Here is a 16,498-nt window from a genome sequence, read left to right on the forward strand (position 1 = left end):
AACACCTCCTTAATATCTCCGCGGACCCCGACTGCTCCTTTCCGAAACTGGAAGAGCACGGCTGGCAGCACTGAAATCAATGAAATCAATATGTTGCCGACCTTAGCTGCGACGTCGAAGTCTAAATGGAACTTTCCAAAGTCTTTTTCGACCCCGAAGTGCAGCAGGTGCCAAACCCTGTCAGTATTGGCTGGAGTGCCATCCTGCTGCTGTATTGAATGTTGAGTGCCTCGTCGTCCTTTCATAGCAGTCCAGTTTGGTATCGCTGGCCTACTCGCTTAGTGTTCTCGTTGAGGATGCCCATAGCACTTGCATCGCCAATAGCTGCAACTGGTGGCGACGGCTTTACTCAGAAGTTCTCTATTTCGAAATCGCTGACCATCTTTTCCGGAAGACAATCCTATGGCACGGCTAAGAGGCACGATTTCGGAACCCAACCCATCCAAGCTTCGTGACGGCTGCATACGAACGTCCAGAGCCAAAGCTCATGCTTTGCATGGGTATTTCCAAGTGCGCATCGTCCAGTTCAATCAGAATCTTCGGAGTCGCGTTACCATCCAGCTTCATCGACAAGCGTTCGCCGCTTTGACATCTTCTCGACGCAGTCTCTGCGGCAGGTACTGTTTTGCATTTTTTGCTTCGATGATCTGCAGGCTTACCATGTTGGACCCGCCACCAAACCATTGAATATTGAGCTGCCGATTCTCACTTTCTCAGATCGAGGCTTTGAGCTTTTCATATACCCATATAGAGTCACGGACAGAGCATCCTATTCCAGCCGCATTCCTAGCCCAGTCTAACCTTCTGCTCAGGGTACAGCGTTGATTAACTCCCCACAAATAAAAGCAAGCAGTAAAAACAATCACGCAAGCAGTAAAAACAATCACGCAAGCAGTTGCCTACCGGTTGCCAGATACGCGGCGAATTCGCCCGTAGCAACGGTAATGTGGAGAGAGAGGGTAGTGCCGTGTGCACAGAGAGGGACAGGACGACAGCAACCGATTTGAGCTTGGCGTATTGCCCGGCGTGTCAGGCAGAGTTGCACAAAAACAGTCTTTCGACAAGGAACCGTGGGCTTGAAAGGGAAGATGTCTAGAACTAGCTGCCTTACTACAAGAATCGCATTGTTCACGTCTATAAATTTGGTGGGTCGAATACATACAGTTTCTGAGCTAGCCGCATGACATTCGTAGCGAGCAGAATTAAACAAATCAGTTCGTTACATTGGAAAACTCATCTTCTAATTATATCAGTAAACAAAATGTAGTTTTCTTATTTTTAGTTTTTTAAAATAAATATGCACTTCATAATGTTACCAAAATATTTTTATATATAAACAATATCCAAAGAACATTTTTTAACTTTGTTGTTCCGCTGAATTTAGACAAGATTTTGGCTGTTTCGCCAACTTTATTTTGCATTTGAAGATTTCCTTTATAAATCGTTGTTATTTTTTTACATTACTGCTGGGAAATCGCTATGTTGTAATCCAAGTTCCCAACCAGTCGATATCATCGACATCATCATTGGCAAGGATGTTTTCTCACCTACGCGAAAATAACATTTCTGTTAAGAAAACGTAGGTTTAAACAATTCTGTTAGGAGAACGATGAGGAGTGAGCAGAACTAGGGCAGGGGAAAAGCCAAGTAGAGATGGCAAAACAGACTCTGTAAAAAAAGACCCAAAAAAAGCTAGACAAGGTTGAGACAGTTTGTATAGGAAACAGTAACAATGACAATAACAAATTTCTTACGATAGTTCTGCCGAACGCGTATGATCCACTGATCATGTTGCAAAAAATTATTCCATTATGATCAGCAATAAAGGAGCGTAAAAATAGTACGTTAGCTTTTCTTGATACATGATACATACATATATGCTAGCCTATATGGATGGTGTAAATATCAATAAACAGAAAAACCTGAATGTAAACAATAAAAATTAAAAAACAAACAAAACAAGTTAAAATGAATTAATTAATGCGTAATGTATCATAAACGTTCAGCAGAAGAAACTTGATCACTGAATACGCTCAATGATTTTGAACAATATTTAAGTTTTAAATTCATATTTTAAGAAAAATTTTGTCATTTTTCAGATCATTGTAAAAATTACCAAAATTGCCGTTTTAAAATGAGCTCGATGATTTATTGGTAATTTTTTAAAAATTTGTTGGACTACGACGTTAAAAATTTTATATTTTCCTCTTTAAAAACTATAAGTGGAATAAAAGAAAATACACCACCGCCGTGTATAATATTTTTCATGAACGGAACATTTAAAATAGTTCCCAATGGTTGCTTTAAGCAGCTTCTTATTATTTATATTCAGTATTTTTTATATTCAGTATTTTGGCGAGGTAAATACTTAAAAATTTTTAAATTAAGACTCATTCCTGATAATAAATAAATAAATAAAGAACAATCGCGCAATTTTTCTTTATAACATATTATTAATACATCTTAATGTTTTCAAAGATTACCAAAAATCATCACAAAAATTATAATTTTTGAAGTTTTTACCTCGTAAAAGTGTTGAATAAAAATAAGTAGAAGCTTAAGGCAACCTTTGGGGACTGCTAGTTACTTAAAGCAATGAAAGAGTCCTTGGTACAGTAAACTTGTTGAAAGTTCCGTAAAAGTCTTTATATATAATCTATCTATATAATTCTTAAAAAAAATTTAGTTTTTAAAATTTCAAAAATGAATAGCACCCCAAATTTGGGGACATGTTTAATTTGTGTTTTCTATGTTTTGCATTAGAGCATTATTTTGGAGCCTTATTTCTAGGTCCCGGAAAACATCGATGTCGCACCGCCAAACACCGATAGGACCTCTAACGATATTTTCTTACCACTGTTAACTTTTCTCTCCAGCTCTTGCACACATAGCCTGGTTCCACTCCACTCCTCTTATGATATTTTTTAACACTTTTAACTTTTCACTCCAGTTCTTGCACAATCAGCCTGGTTCCGCTCCATTTATTGCACACTTTCTGTTAAACTTCTTAACATCTGCTTAAATGCACTCAGTATTTAACACCAATCATGAACAAGATGTAAATAATGTTTTTAATACAAAAAATGGAAATGAGGCATTTTAATTATAAACATGCGCTTTAAACATAATTATGATTGCCATTGGCAAAGTTCCTAGTACTTGCAAAGCCATTATAGATCATTTCTGTTGTTAGTTTACTTTGTAAAATTTATTTTGGCTAATGCTGATTTAAAAATGTAACGGTTGGGAAAACGGGTGCTCCTTGTGACATTTCAAAATTTCAAGTGAGCAAACCGCGTTCGAAGAGTAATTCCTGCAGAAACCATTACGCTCCGGTTCGATACCAGCATCGATGTTGGCATCGATGTTGGCATCGATGTTTCTTTCTCTCTGGTCCAGCGTTGCCAACTCTTTAGGTCATAAAAAAGCTAAAATAGCCTTTGAGGGTAAAAAACGCTAAAGTATTTTATCGATATTTTTTGTATATAATTCAATCTTAGGCATTTTTAGCGATCGAATTATGATTCGAATATAACTTTTTAGTGATGGTATTAAAATCTATCTAATTGATTTCACACCTTAAATTAAAGCTTATGGATTTGGTTTTTTTCTATTCGAAAAAAAAAACGAAAAAATACTATAGTGTATATAGGTGTGGTATGTATGCAAAAACACATAAAGTTGCCAGAGGATTTTAAAAACTAATTTTAAATAGCCATAATTCCCGCTACCCGCTATTTTACAATTCATTACGCATTTGGCAATCGAAACACGATAGATCTAGTGGGAAAATAGCTATATTGGCAACACTGCTCTGGTCACACAATTTTCGTAAACATTAAAAAGTAGCTCTAAATTGAGTCGGATAATGTCGCAAATACATTAGTGAAAAACAAAGAATGGAGGTGTTTCAGACGGACTCGCACTATATATTCGTAAAGCAGGACAAGAGTTTGTGGTGGCATCGAAGGACATCAGAGTTCTCGATAAAAGCAGGTAAATTACAGGTCTCAAAACAGTCGAATCAAATGAATCATTATTCTGCCTTCGTGTTTGTGTCGTAATGTGCACTGTTTCTTTAGTAATCTGGGGTCAACTTTGTTATTTATTTCATTCAAATAAATGATGCATCATGTGAATTTGTATGGGCAATTGCTACTTCCTGAAAAGAGTAGTTTTTCGTAGTCTGTATATAGGCGATGTCCATGTACATATGTATGTACATACATACATACATATATTTCAAGGGCGCAAGCTTTGAAAGATTATTTGATGAACAGCGGTTTACTAATTTAGTTCACTGTTTTCCATAATAAAATTATTATTATGCTATATTATTATATACCCTTCCCTTCTATTAAAACCGCTACGGATTGGAACCCAAGTCTAAATTGTTCTCATTAATTTTAAGGAACTGGTTAAATTTATTAGTTTTTTTTGTTTAAATTACCTCCATTAATTGCGTTCGCATGAATTATTGTCCGTTACATTATTGACAACAGATAAACTTGAAAAAGGGGTTATAAACTCAGCAATTTTTCTTTTAGTTGGCAACCTGCCTTTTTCTATTAATAACCCATATAACTAAACATCGAGCGGTCAATGTTTCTGTAACCGCTAATTGCTTGTTTATTGTGCAGCAATTAAATTTGGATCAATTTGCTAACACGCAACCTGACGCATTTTATGGAATCCAACAATATATCTTCTTAGAGTTCAAAGTCTTTGGGGACACTTTCTGTTTTTCATGACTCATCCGCCGCGTGACCGTTGACCCATCCGAAGTCCATAAATCTTTGCCAAGGACACGAAAAACGTTTGTCCGCACGATGAAAAGTGGTATCCCATCCGAAAAAAAGTTGACACAATTTATGAAGGCCAACTCTTTCTATCCAATTCGATAGCCATCGGTGCCATGGAAAAACAAGATACGTAATACGATTGATAAGATCAAAAGAGTGATCCCAGCTGTAAGCTTAAAAGAGTTCCAGCATCTTTGAAATTGTGCAACACAACCTCTAATCCACATAAAAAGGAATTGCCAAGGATGCACGTAATTGGGGCACGTAAAGTACAATTGTACATTGCTGTTTTTAGGTGCAAGTGATAGATGATGTTTGGATTCAGTGCACAGTAATGAGCAGTTGTAATCCCAAAAGCAAATATGTAGTTTCACACACAACGCCCCAGATGTAAATATGTAAACTGAAGGCTTTTTGTTTTAGATGTTTACACTCGCTAAGTCAACAATGTGGTTTGAAAAAATGCTTAATTCAGGGGGCGTATGCCCCAATAAAGACTCACAAATAAAAAGATCATGAGGCAGCAGAATAGTATTTATCTATATTATGCAATTTAAATCCAATTAAACTTTATAAAAGTATGTACTACATAAGTGAAAGAATTACTTATTTCCCTATTTTTTAGGATGGGATCTCAGCTCTGTGGACGACATCGAGTGCATTGGAGTTACACATGGCGTTGTGGGGGTGATCTCGCTGCCCAATGTCTATGAGCCCCATCTGATTGTGATCAAGGAGGCAACGGCAGTGGGTGTACTATATCCACCCCACTTGGTTTACAAGATCAAGTCCATATGTATTTTGAGCGCCGAGGAACCGGACACCGATTTGCCCAACTGCACCAAGCACTCCAAGTGATACAAGCCAATTACGTGTACTTCTCAACGATTAATTTGTTATTTACCCATCTAGGAGCAACCAGTCCACGCCCACTCACAGTGTCTCCTCCAAAAACAACAATGCCAGTGTTCCGTCAAGCGGCGGTGGCCACTCAAAGAGCACCAAACTGTTCGAGGGTATGAACAAGACGTGGGGCGCCGTTAAAAGTGCCGGGAACACCATCAAGAACACCACGCAGCAAGCTGCAAATTTGGCCACCAAGCAAGTTAAGTCTTCAGTGGGGATCAGGGAACCGAAGCACATCGAACGGCGCATCACCGAGGAGCTGCATAAGATATTCGACGAGACGGACAGCTTCTTCTTCAGCTTCGACTGTGATATAACCAACAATCTGCAGCGTCATGAGGCCAAATTGGAGGAGAATCAGTCGATGCCGGATGAAAGATTCTTTTGGAACATGCACATGATACGGGATTTGCTTGACTTGAATGTCAGTAGCTGGGAAAAGCCGTAAATCGAAAATTATTATTAATTATATTTCTCTGCAGGACAAAACATGGATATTGCCCATCATTCAAGGATTTATGCAAGTTGAGAACTGTGTAATAGGCAATGAGTGCTTTACATTGGCCTTAGTATCGCGAAGATCTCGTCATCGAGCGGGAACACGGTACTTCTGTTAAAGATACGCATTCCTTTCACTTTAATATAATTAACAATGTAAATTTGCAGCTACAAGCGACGTGGAGTGGACGAGAAGGGTAACTGCGCTAATTACGTGGAGACGGAGCAAATACTCTCCTTTCGTCACCACCAGTTGTCCTTCACCCAAGTGCGTGGTTCCGTGCCGATATACTGGAGCCAGCCCGGCTACAAGTACCGACCACCTCCCCGCCTCGATCGTGGTGTGGCCGAAACCCAACAGGCCTTCGAACTGCACTTCACCAAGGAGCTGGAGATCTACGGGCGCGTGTGTATCGTCAATCTGGTGGAGCAGAGCGGCAAGGAGAAGACCATTGGAGATGCCTTTGCCGACCACGTGGTTAAGTTCAACAACGAGCTGATGATATATGTGACTTTCGATTTTCACGATTACTGGTAATACCCAAATCCTGCCGACCAGAATCCCACTAACCACCATTTACAGTGTTGTGAACAGACTTTTTAAAGGGGATTAGTTTATAAAGCGGTTTCAGTTTCCAGTTTTTATGTTGCAGTGCCTTAAGACAATGATTAACAACTTCACATAAGTTTAAAAATCTGTTAGCAATATGGAAACGGAGTGTAGATGGTAATCAGTGGGATTTAGAAGTTCGATGCATTGATTCATCATTCATGTTAGACCAGCCATTTAAAGATGCTTTTTGGTTTCTTGTTCTAGCCGTGGTATGCGCTTCGAGAATGTTTCGGCGCTGATCGATGCAGTGGGCCCTGAGGCAGGCGCTATGGGTTTCCACTGGCGCGATCAGCGAGGAATGATATGCAATCAGAAGTCCGTGTTTCGGGTGAACTGCATGGACTGCCTGGATCGAACAAATGTGGTGCAAACAGCCATTGGAAAGGCGGTTCTTGAGTCTCAGCTAGTGAAATTAGGACTCTCACCACCCTACACTCCCATTCCGGAGCAACTGAAGTCCCATTTCATGGTGCTATGGGCCAACAACGGCGACATCATAAGTCGGCAGTACGCGGGCACCAATGCCTTGAAGGTATTTACATATTCGATGTATAATTGATATATATTTATTTAAACTTACTCTACAACAGGGAGACTATACACGCACTGGCGAACGCAAAATAAGCGGCATGATGAAAGACGGCATGAATTCGGCCAATCGGTTCGTATAATCCTACTTTCTATACACTGTTATTATACCTTTTTCTCGCGGAGTAAAAGGGTATATTGTTTTCGTTGAAAAGTATACAACAGGTAAAAGGAAGCGTATCCGATCAAATAAGTATATATATTCTAGATTAGGATCGAGTCATGTCCGTTTGCCTGTCGAAATCTTGGAATCTACAAAACCAGAGATTTGGGATTTAACATGTAGATTCTGAAATAAAAATGTGACAAATGTGGCAAAAATCATCACTCTTTGGATATTTGAAAAACGATGTGCTGCAGTTCGGCAGATGGCACCCCCTAAAACCCAATTGTTTTCTGAGGGCATTTTTATTTTAAAATTAATAAGCTGAATACCGGGTATCTAATAGTCGGGAAACTTGACTATGCCGTTCCTTTACTTGTTGTACTTTAACTTGCTCATTATTGTTTTTCCATTATCAATATGACACGTCATTACTTTGTAATCAAACTAATTACAAAAGACTTGGACGTCCACAAGCCGTCAGCACATTTTGGATAATCGGAAATCAAATCAATCAATACTGAAAATTCCAAAAGCCTTGTTATGCAATCATATACGTATTTCTTAACCAGTATTGGGCTATATTCATACATTTTACTAATGCTGCATGCCTGTTTCCCCATATTTACACCAACCTGATAAGAACTATTCTATGTTTTCCGTCCCAAATTCAAAACCCAAATCTATGCAATGGGTATCTTTCTAAAACCACGTTCTTTTACCGATGCAACGACCCGTAGCTAATGCCGTGCCCAACTTCTTCGTAGATTTTTCATACAAAACTTTGCCGACTCGTTTCGCCAGTGCATCATTGATCTGATGCAGGGCCAGTTGCTACGGGCAGAGGAGCTGCAGGAGGACGAGGTCCTGGACACCATCCTCCAGATTCTAACTCCCGAGTACCGACCCCCGCTCCGGGGCTATTATTATACCGGTGTGCTGGGTCCTGAGCTGCAGTTTCTCGAATCCATCGTAACAACCAGGTGCGCAGCTCTGAGAGAATGCCAAGATGATGTAGATGGCCAAGAAAACCAGACCAGACCAGACCAGACAGTAAAAGTTTTTAGTTGCTTTCCTTGTTATTTATCCTATGATTATTATTTCCCAAAAATGTACTCTTTCCCACCATACGCACTCCGCTTAGTTTTTTAACATTGTTCTCTTGTTTCCCATTTAATGAGGCTTTTCGAACTTTCAGTTATTATTTGGCGCGCTTTAAGGACTCTTACCGCCAGGCCACCATCGATCTTATGCTAGGTAACCAGGTCTCCTCAGAGTCACTTAGTGCTTTGGGCGGCCAAGCGGTTCCGGATGAAAACGATGGAACGGAAAGCGCAGAGCATGCCAGGTTGCTGGTGGAAGATTGCCGTCGCCTGCTGCTGGGAACGGCTCAGTATCCCGTTGGAGCTTGGGGACTTATAGATGCTGATCCAAGGTAAGTAGGCGTATTATATAAAGTGTTGCAGTTTCGATTTTTTTAAAATTAAAGTGGAACCAAGCGCAAGTAAAGTCCAGTCAAGTCAATTTGTTGGCCTAAAACTTAAACCGAAAAAGAAAGTAGAAAACACCGTTTACAACCGAGAAAAATGTTCCGCAATATGTACTTTACAAATGGTCATACTTACAAATACTACATATATGCTGTACTTTTCACTCCTCAGCTCTGGAGATGCCAACGAGACGGAGGTGGATTCCATACTACTCCTTTCGGACGACTGCTACATCGTGGCTGAATACGATGCGCAGCTAGACAAGATTTTCCGCTTTGAGAAGGTGCAGCTGACGCAGGTGCGTCTCATCGAGTTGGGTATGCATCAGCAGACGAAAATCTTCCATGGTTCCGCTCCAGCGCATCTTTGCCTGCGTCTCAACTACAGCGTGGAGGAGCAAGAGGGCTACTTCCACATGTTCCGGTCGGCCAATTTGAGATTCTTCAACAACATGGCCTATGTGATCAAGACGCAGGAGGAACTCATTGAATCGCTGACCTCCATTGTGGAGATGTTTCGCATTGCCCTGGACAATGCTGGGAACACAGACGTTCGCTACGTCACGGGTGGTGTGCTGCAGCGAAGAAAGAGCAAGTTGCCCTCACTGGATGTACCCAAGGGCATGCCTCGTAACCTTTCTGAATCTCAGCTGGTGCAGTTAAGCTCCAAGGCTCTGTCGAATGTGGCGGGACAGTTCTCGAAACTGGGCCAGACCTTCAAGAAGTCATCGAGCAGCCAACAGCAAGCGCATTCCAGCAGCTTGGCAGCGACCATAAATCCGCAAGTGATGCGTCAGTCAGGAGGTAACGAAATCGAGCCTGGAGAAGAGGCTGAAAAGGCAGTATTTATTCTGGGTCACAAGAAGCGGAATTCAAACAGCGCCAGCAGCGAAGACACCGATGACCGGGACAACAGCTTGTACGAGCCCGAGATGGACTCCGATGTGGAGATAGGCACGGATAAGTCGAACTACAACGAGAACACCTTCCTTCCGTCGGTGGGCATTGTCATGGGCAACCAGAAAGAGGAATCGCCCGGCTCCTCCGATGAGATTCGACAGTTGGAGCAAAAGGATAGCATGTGCAAGACCGCCGAAAACGTGCTTACCATTTCCATTACCTCTGTGACGGATCACGTTGGTCTGCCCACGGGCCTGCTGGAAAATGCCCCACCAATTCGACCCATCACTCCCAATCCGCTGATCTGTGTGCAAGCTCAGGAAGCCTTTGACGACGTGGAAGAAGAGGTGAAGCCGCTCTCCAGGTCTGTATTCTACAATTGATCTTTGGTTGTAAACCACACCGGTTTTTGGTTAATCCTTCGTTTTTTGTCTTATGTTGTTTGCAGTAGAGACATTGTTAATGTAATGTAAGCCTTCGGTCAGTTTTTGTTCTCTCAAGCTCAAAGTATTATTATGAACCCTCTATGCGTTTAATGTTTTCGATCTTTATAGTAAATACCTAAGACTAGCATGTATAATTGTACAAAACTGAAATATTAGTGCCTGCTCCATACCACATACACTCGAGCCGTTTCCGGCCAAAAATTAGCTTAAAATAAAAATATTTTGCTAAAGCAAGCCGTGTTTCCTTTGTAACAATTTGCCTGACGCGATTTCAGTTCATCGGCCAGAGATCTTATCCTTCCTGTGGACCTTCCCACTCAGTCGGAGGCCAACAAACTGAAACAGCTCGCTAGTCCGCTCTCGAAACTGGCCAAGAATATTGGCCTGAACCTAGATCCCCGCAAGATAGCCTCAAAGGTAAACTAAACATATAATATCTCGTATACTGTTACTGAAAGAATATTATATTGTTTGCAGACCGGAGTCCTCTCACCCACCACTCTCTCCAGCGAGAATTCTCCGCCGGAGCACTGTCCAAACTCACGGGATCATCTGTTGGAGCTGTGGAAGACCGAGAGCTGCAAAACCAAATTGATAGCCTTATAAACGGGCCAATATGCAAACACATATACAAGCTCTACACTTTTGAATTCATTTGTGCAAGTGATATATTTATTTACAAAAAAACACTACTCAATTAAAACTGTTCTACCTGTTGTTTGAGGCACTTACGTTTAGGTTACATTAGGCAAACAGTATTACGAAAATTGCAACGAATTAGAGGTTCTTATAATGTAGTTTAAATACGCTGATTTGTAATTTCAGCTGTAGTGAGTTAATACATTTTTGCGTGTTTAATGTTGGAACTTGTTCTTTAACACCACTGTAGAATTTAAAAAATATTATTTTTTTGTGTTTAGTATATATTTTGATCGTATTGAAATCTGTGGACAAATAAAAATTTCTGTAAAGAATTTCTTTTCAAATAGCTGTTCAAATTACGTAAAACACTATTTTAAACATTTTTTAAAAAAATTTCTTATTTAGATTAACAGAATTTATTTTATTAACTTAATATTTCTTTTAAATAAAATATTTTTTTCTACTGTAGTGAAAAATGGTTCCCAAATTCATTTTGGCATCAAATTAGCCAAAAGAAAAACCCTTAAAAATAACGTATTTAGTGGGGTACTTTAAAAAAAATTTACTCTGAACAATAGAGTTTTTGGTATAAACCCACCCCATGGTCATCAAACTCATTTTTTACAGTATTGGGAAAGGTTCTATTTTTTTGGATCAAGGTAAGGTACAAGGTCAAGGTGTTTGCGAAATCAAATACTTAGGTAAGGTAAAAGTATCTAAATATGGTAAGAGGGACAAAAAAACATGTAAAAAAAAAGGTTTTTAATGCAATGTTTTTAATAATAATTTTGAGGTCAATAAATTCTTCTCAAAGTTTCAGATGAAGTACGATATTTTTATACGGTCTGCCAATTAAGTCTGGTTGTAGAAACATAAAAAAATTAAATTATCTTCAAGTTGCAGTGAAATTATGATATTTTTTATGTTCACATTTTCAAAAATAAAACAAAATTGAATTTAATGGTCTCAACAAACAAAACAAAATAAATAGAAACATTTCAGTACCTTAAGATGCATAAAAATCTCTACCAAGGTAAGGTAAAAGGTAGCCACATATTTGTTTTGCCTAGGGAAGGTACAAGTTATCATAAAAGTGTGCGCAGTAGTATGTACGTACGTCCCAAGCATTTTGAATCTTAATTACATCATTTGGAAAAACTCGATAGCTGATGGGAAATTAAATATAACTGGCAGTACGTTTTATTTCATAAATTTGGTACAAGAAAATCAAATGCCCTTTCTATAATATAAAAATTGAGTTGAATCATAATAGTTGGTAGAATTCAAACAGAAAAAAAAACTAGAGACACCTAATATATTGCCAAAACCTTGAAACCAAATTTAGATGTTCGACTTAAATTAAAAAGCTTTAAAATCATAGGTTCCTTAAAAAAAACTAAATTATTTACAATTAATATTTGTGAGTAAAAATGCGTATTTATTTATTTTTGTAATATATTTTTTATTAATGAAGTATTTTATTTATCATATAAAAACTAAATACTTAAGATGGTATGCGTTTTGGGTGTACCAATATTTTTTATCCGCTTGGTTTAAAATAGATGCAATTCGGGTTATAAAACAGTTTCAGATTGAAACTGAAAGAACTAAAAGGATTTCAGAAAAGTCAACAAATGTTTAACGAATGCTACACAGACATTTACAGCTTGAAGATTAGTTTGATAATACTCTGTAGTGTGTTTGTTAACAAAAGAATATTTTATGTTACGACATACAATAAAAATATATGAAATATACACACATATGTGTGTGTTTAAATGCTTAAATTGTGATTTGCGTATAGCAACTATGGACCAATGGAAACTATTGTTGGTGGGAATCGTTTTTGACGAGGAATCCTATCAAAAACGCAACACGTCATGTCAAGTTGTATCCCGTTCCTAGATGTGGCTTGTTTACATAAGCGATAAACAAAATGGCAGCCCGGCAACAACCCCTGAAAACTTTGGGCCAAGTGGAAATCAAAAATCCATTAAATCACCACCGAAGCGGACCCTGTAACACTGTCAATCAGCTTACATATGTATACACAAGTGGCTCTATTGATATTGGACTTTATTTATGCAAACTTTGGACCAATTCTCCGGCAACTTTTGGCCCGCCAGTTGATAAGAGCCACACGCTGTTGCGAATGCGGATAAGGATGCTTCCGATTCTTTGATGACCAAGGCTCCTGGTCCAATATCATGCTAATGTGTACGCACAGTTGCATCAATTGTTTTTCAATCAAAGTGCCATCAATCTTATTGGCAGTTTGTTTAATTAACGTACGCATTGTCTACCTACAGCCATGAAAAGCAACAACGAAAAAGGAAAGTGGACGGCTGGGTGTCAGCTGGGTGGGTGGGAAATACATACATACATATGTACATACGTACGAATATTTCATGCCAATCCATTTGACCCCGGTCTCGCCTGATTGCCACTCAGACTCCCCAACAAATTCAAGGATGCACTGCCTGCCGAGGTGCCTGGCATTTTTCTTTCGCATTTCACTTCTTAACTTTGTCCGTGTCTTTTGCGTCCATTAAGTGTGTCTGTGCTAAGACTTGGAAATTGTCTTTTGAATGTTTCAATTACACGCCTTCTTAAGCACAGCTCCCTTTCAAATTGAACCAACTCCAGCCAAGACCCGTCCGGCTTCCATGGGCGGATGGTCGGATGGGCGGATGGTCGGATGGGCGGAATGCCGACGGACGGAGAGAGTGATCTGGGCTGCCTTTTCTTTGGTGTATTCCTCTTTCGTATTCGTTTCGGTTTGGCTCGGTTTTTATGCGCCAATAAAGTGAAATGCGAAGATAGTCAGAGGATTTACTGCCCTTTGGAGTAGGTTACATGGAATTTGGGGTACATGTGCATGTGTTCCGCCCATCCCCTGGCCAATTTCGTTAAACACTTTTGCCTTAAACCATTAATTTCCTATACGTTTGACTTGTACGTGCTGGCAGCGACTCCTGCGTCCCAAACCTCTATGGAAAGTTAATTTTATTGCTAAAAGCGGGTTAAGTGCTTGGCGCACAGCTGAGTGCCTCGCCACCATTATGTGGGTGGGGTCTCTGTGATAGAAATCAAATTTGCTTTATGGTATGTATGCTAATTTGCTGTCCGGTTCGGGCTGAGGAGTAAAATCCAGGGTCCAGTATATGGCTTGAACCTCCGTGCACTTGATGGGCTTTTAATCCCGGGTTGCGTTGGCCTGTGCGAAATCTTTTGGAAGTTTGAAAGTACACCATACATTATTCGGGCATAAGTTTGATAATGACAACTATATTTAAAAAAGACCCCATTCTACAGTTTTTAAACAGCCGGCGTCGGGAAAAGCTTTGTTTAAAAGAAGCTTACCCTAATGTATTTTAAGTATTTTTAATTCCTCTTACAGACAAAAAGCATTCGATTAAACAAATAAATTTTTTAACTCTGCAATCTGCAAGAGAAAATACCAATTTGGTTAAGAAACTGAAATATTTAATAATTTTTCATTACAAATTTGATATCAAGTATTTTTATACCCTTGCATAGAGGCTTGTTAAGGTTTGCTTCCTTTCTTGTTCATATATACCGTTCGCTTGTGGAACCAACCACCTAATAGCATTAAAACAATCAAAAGTCCTGTCCAATTTAGAATTAAACTATATATTTCACTGCACGTAATACAAACTAAAAAACAACAAAATACAAAAAAAAAACAATAAAGGAAACAAACTTCGGCAAGCCGAAGTTCATATACCCTTGCAGCTATTGCAAAAAAATTGAAGACATAAAAATTGTTATTTACTGCCGTGTATTTTTAAAAGCATTGAAGCTGTGATGATTTGCAGCTCAATTATTTGAGCTCCTATGGCAGCTATATTATATCATTTTCCGATTTTAAAAAAATTAAAAGCGTAATTCTTCAAATTATTAATTAATTAAAAAGAATTTCTAAAAAAAATTAAAAAATAAAATGGTTGCATTTAAAAATTTTTTTTTTTTAATATTTTTATATTTCCTATGGGAGCTATATGATATAGTCGTCCGATTTTGATGAAATTTAAACGAAATTCTGAAATATTTAACCATTACTATATGTCGAAGAGCAAAAAAAAAAGAGCAAAGTTATAATTTTATTTTATGTATTTTTCCGATTGTTCCTATGGGAGCTATATGCTATAGTCGTCCCATCCGGCTCGTTCCGACTTATATACTACCTGCAATAGAAAGAGAACTTTTGGTACCAATGTCAAGTGTCTCTTAAAATCAAGTTATACATTACAATCAGACCATTTTTTATTACATTACAATTTTTTTGTTTAAAAAACCATTGACTAAATGTCGAACTTGTTATGATAGAAACATAAAATATACAAATAAATATATTAAAAATTTTTAATTTTTAGTGAAGTTTTTCTGTAGTACTGATTGGACAAGTGTATAGTCATAAGAACCGCGTTAATTGTGACAAACTAAAAATTTTAAGTGGAGTTCCTGAGCTTGGGCTGGTAAAATTTAACACAGTTTAAATTTTATTCAAAATACGCGTCGAATGACACCAAGCTCCGTCTTGGATCCCAAGCTCCGTTCAAAAGTTATTCAAAGGCTATTTTTATTTGGTATATTTAAAAAATTTAAAGTTTTCTACATCGTTTCTCAATTTCAACAAATTTTAAGGACGTGTTTTAGAATTCTGAAATAATTTTTTTTGTCTTTGGCAGGTCGTTACAAAACAAGTTTATTTAGCGGGAAATCGCTATAACTTCTAAAGTAGTAAAGGTACATTTAAGTGATTTAAATGCTAATCACTAACATAATTGCTCTTAATAAAATAAATCAGATATATGGCAAAAATGAGCCATACGGACATGGCTAGATCGACTCTACTAGTGATGCTGATCAAGAATATATATACTTTATAGGGTCGGAAACGTCTCCTTTACTGCGTTGCAAACTTCTGACTGAAATTATAATACCCTCTGCAAGGGTATAATAAACTTACTAACTTAAACATACAAAAATGTTGAGTGTAATAAGAATAAATATTTTGAAATTGGTTAATGGCCGGCGCATATCGTTTATTTTTGGTTTAAAACTTGTTAAGAATTTTCAGAAAACTGGTTGACGCTAACCTGAACGAGACAAAAGCACATTTGGTCCTTTTAATTTATATTGTTGTACCTTGACAGCGATGAACTGTTAAGCCGATTAAAATAAATGTGGTATGGCATATACATCGAAATAAATATACACAAATTACAGGGAAAGTTCGAACGGTAATGCGAATTAATCAATTGAAATAGCCGCAGAATCAAATGATGCATAAATAAAATCCAAAACCGCTCGGCGTGCGAAACAATATTTGCAGATGCGAATCACTCGAGGTCAAAGTGCATGCACATGTGTGCGCTATCGGGCACCTCGGCCTATAACCAATGGCCAGACCAGCAACCGCCATGACACTTGAAGGCAAATCAAATAGAAAATTGAGTTTTTTGGAAAGACATCCCAAAATGGTTG

At 38.4% G+C, this 16,498-nt stretch overlaps 1 protein-coding gene across 2 annotated transcripts; it reads left to right on the forward strand.

Moving 5' to 3' along the window:
- Positions 1 to 3,800: 3,800 nt before the first annotated feature.
- Positions 3,801 to 11,048, forward strand: LOC108141151 (phosphatidylinositide phosphatase SAC2). Of its 2 annotated transcripts, XM_017264376.1 has the most exons (12): positions 3,801 to 3,996; positions 5,428 to 5,656; positions 5,715 to 6,132; positions 6,191 to 6,312; positions 6,375 to 6,740; positions 7,024 to 7,351; positions 7,410 to 7,480; positions 8,278 to 8,493; positions 8,709 to 8,945; positions 9,172 to 10,263; positions 10,621 to 10,762; positions 10,823 to 11,048. In XM_017264376.1, the coding sequence occupies exons 1-12, from the start codon at positions 3,900 to 3,902 to the stop codon at positions 10,949 to 10,951; spliced, it is 3,447 nt and encodes a 1,148-aa protein (XP_017119865.1). In that variant the 5' UTR covers positions 3,801 to 3,899; the 3' UTR covers positions 10,952 to 11,048. The 2 variants fall into 2 exon arrangements, with proteins under 2 accessions (XP_017119865.1, XP_017119866.1); XM_017264377.1 differs by lacking the exon at positions 8,278 to 8,493.
- The last annotated feature ends 5,450 nt before the right edge of the window (positions 11,049 to 16,498 follow it).

Source organism: Drosophila elegans, unplaced genomic scaffold, assembly GCF_018152505.1.
Source record: "Drosophila elegans isolate 14027-0461.03 unplaced genomic scaffold, ASM1815250v1 contig_476, whole genome shotgun sequence".
Classification (NCBI taxonomy): Eukaryota; Metazoa; Arthropoda; class Insecta; order Diptera; family Drosophilidae; genus Drosophila; species Drosophila elegans.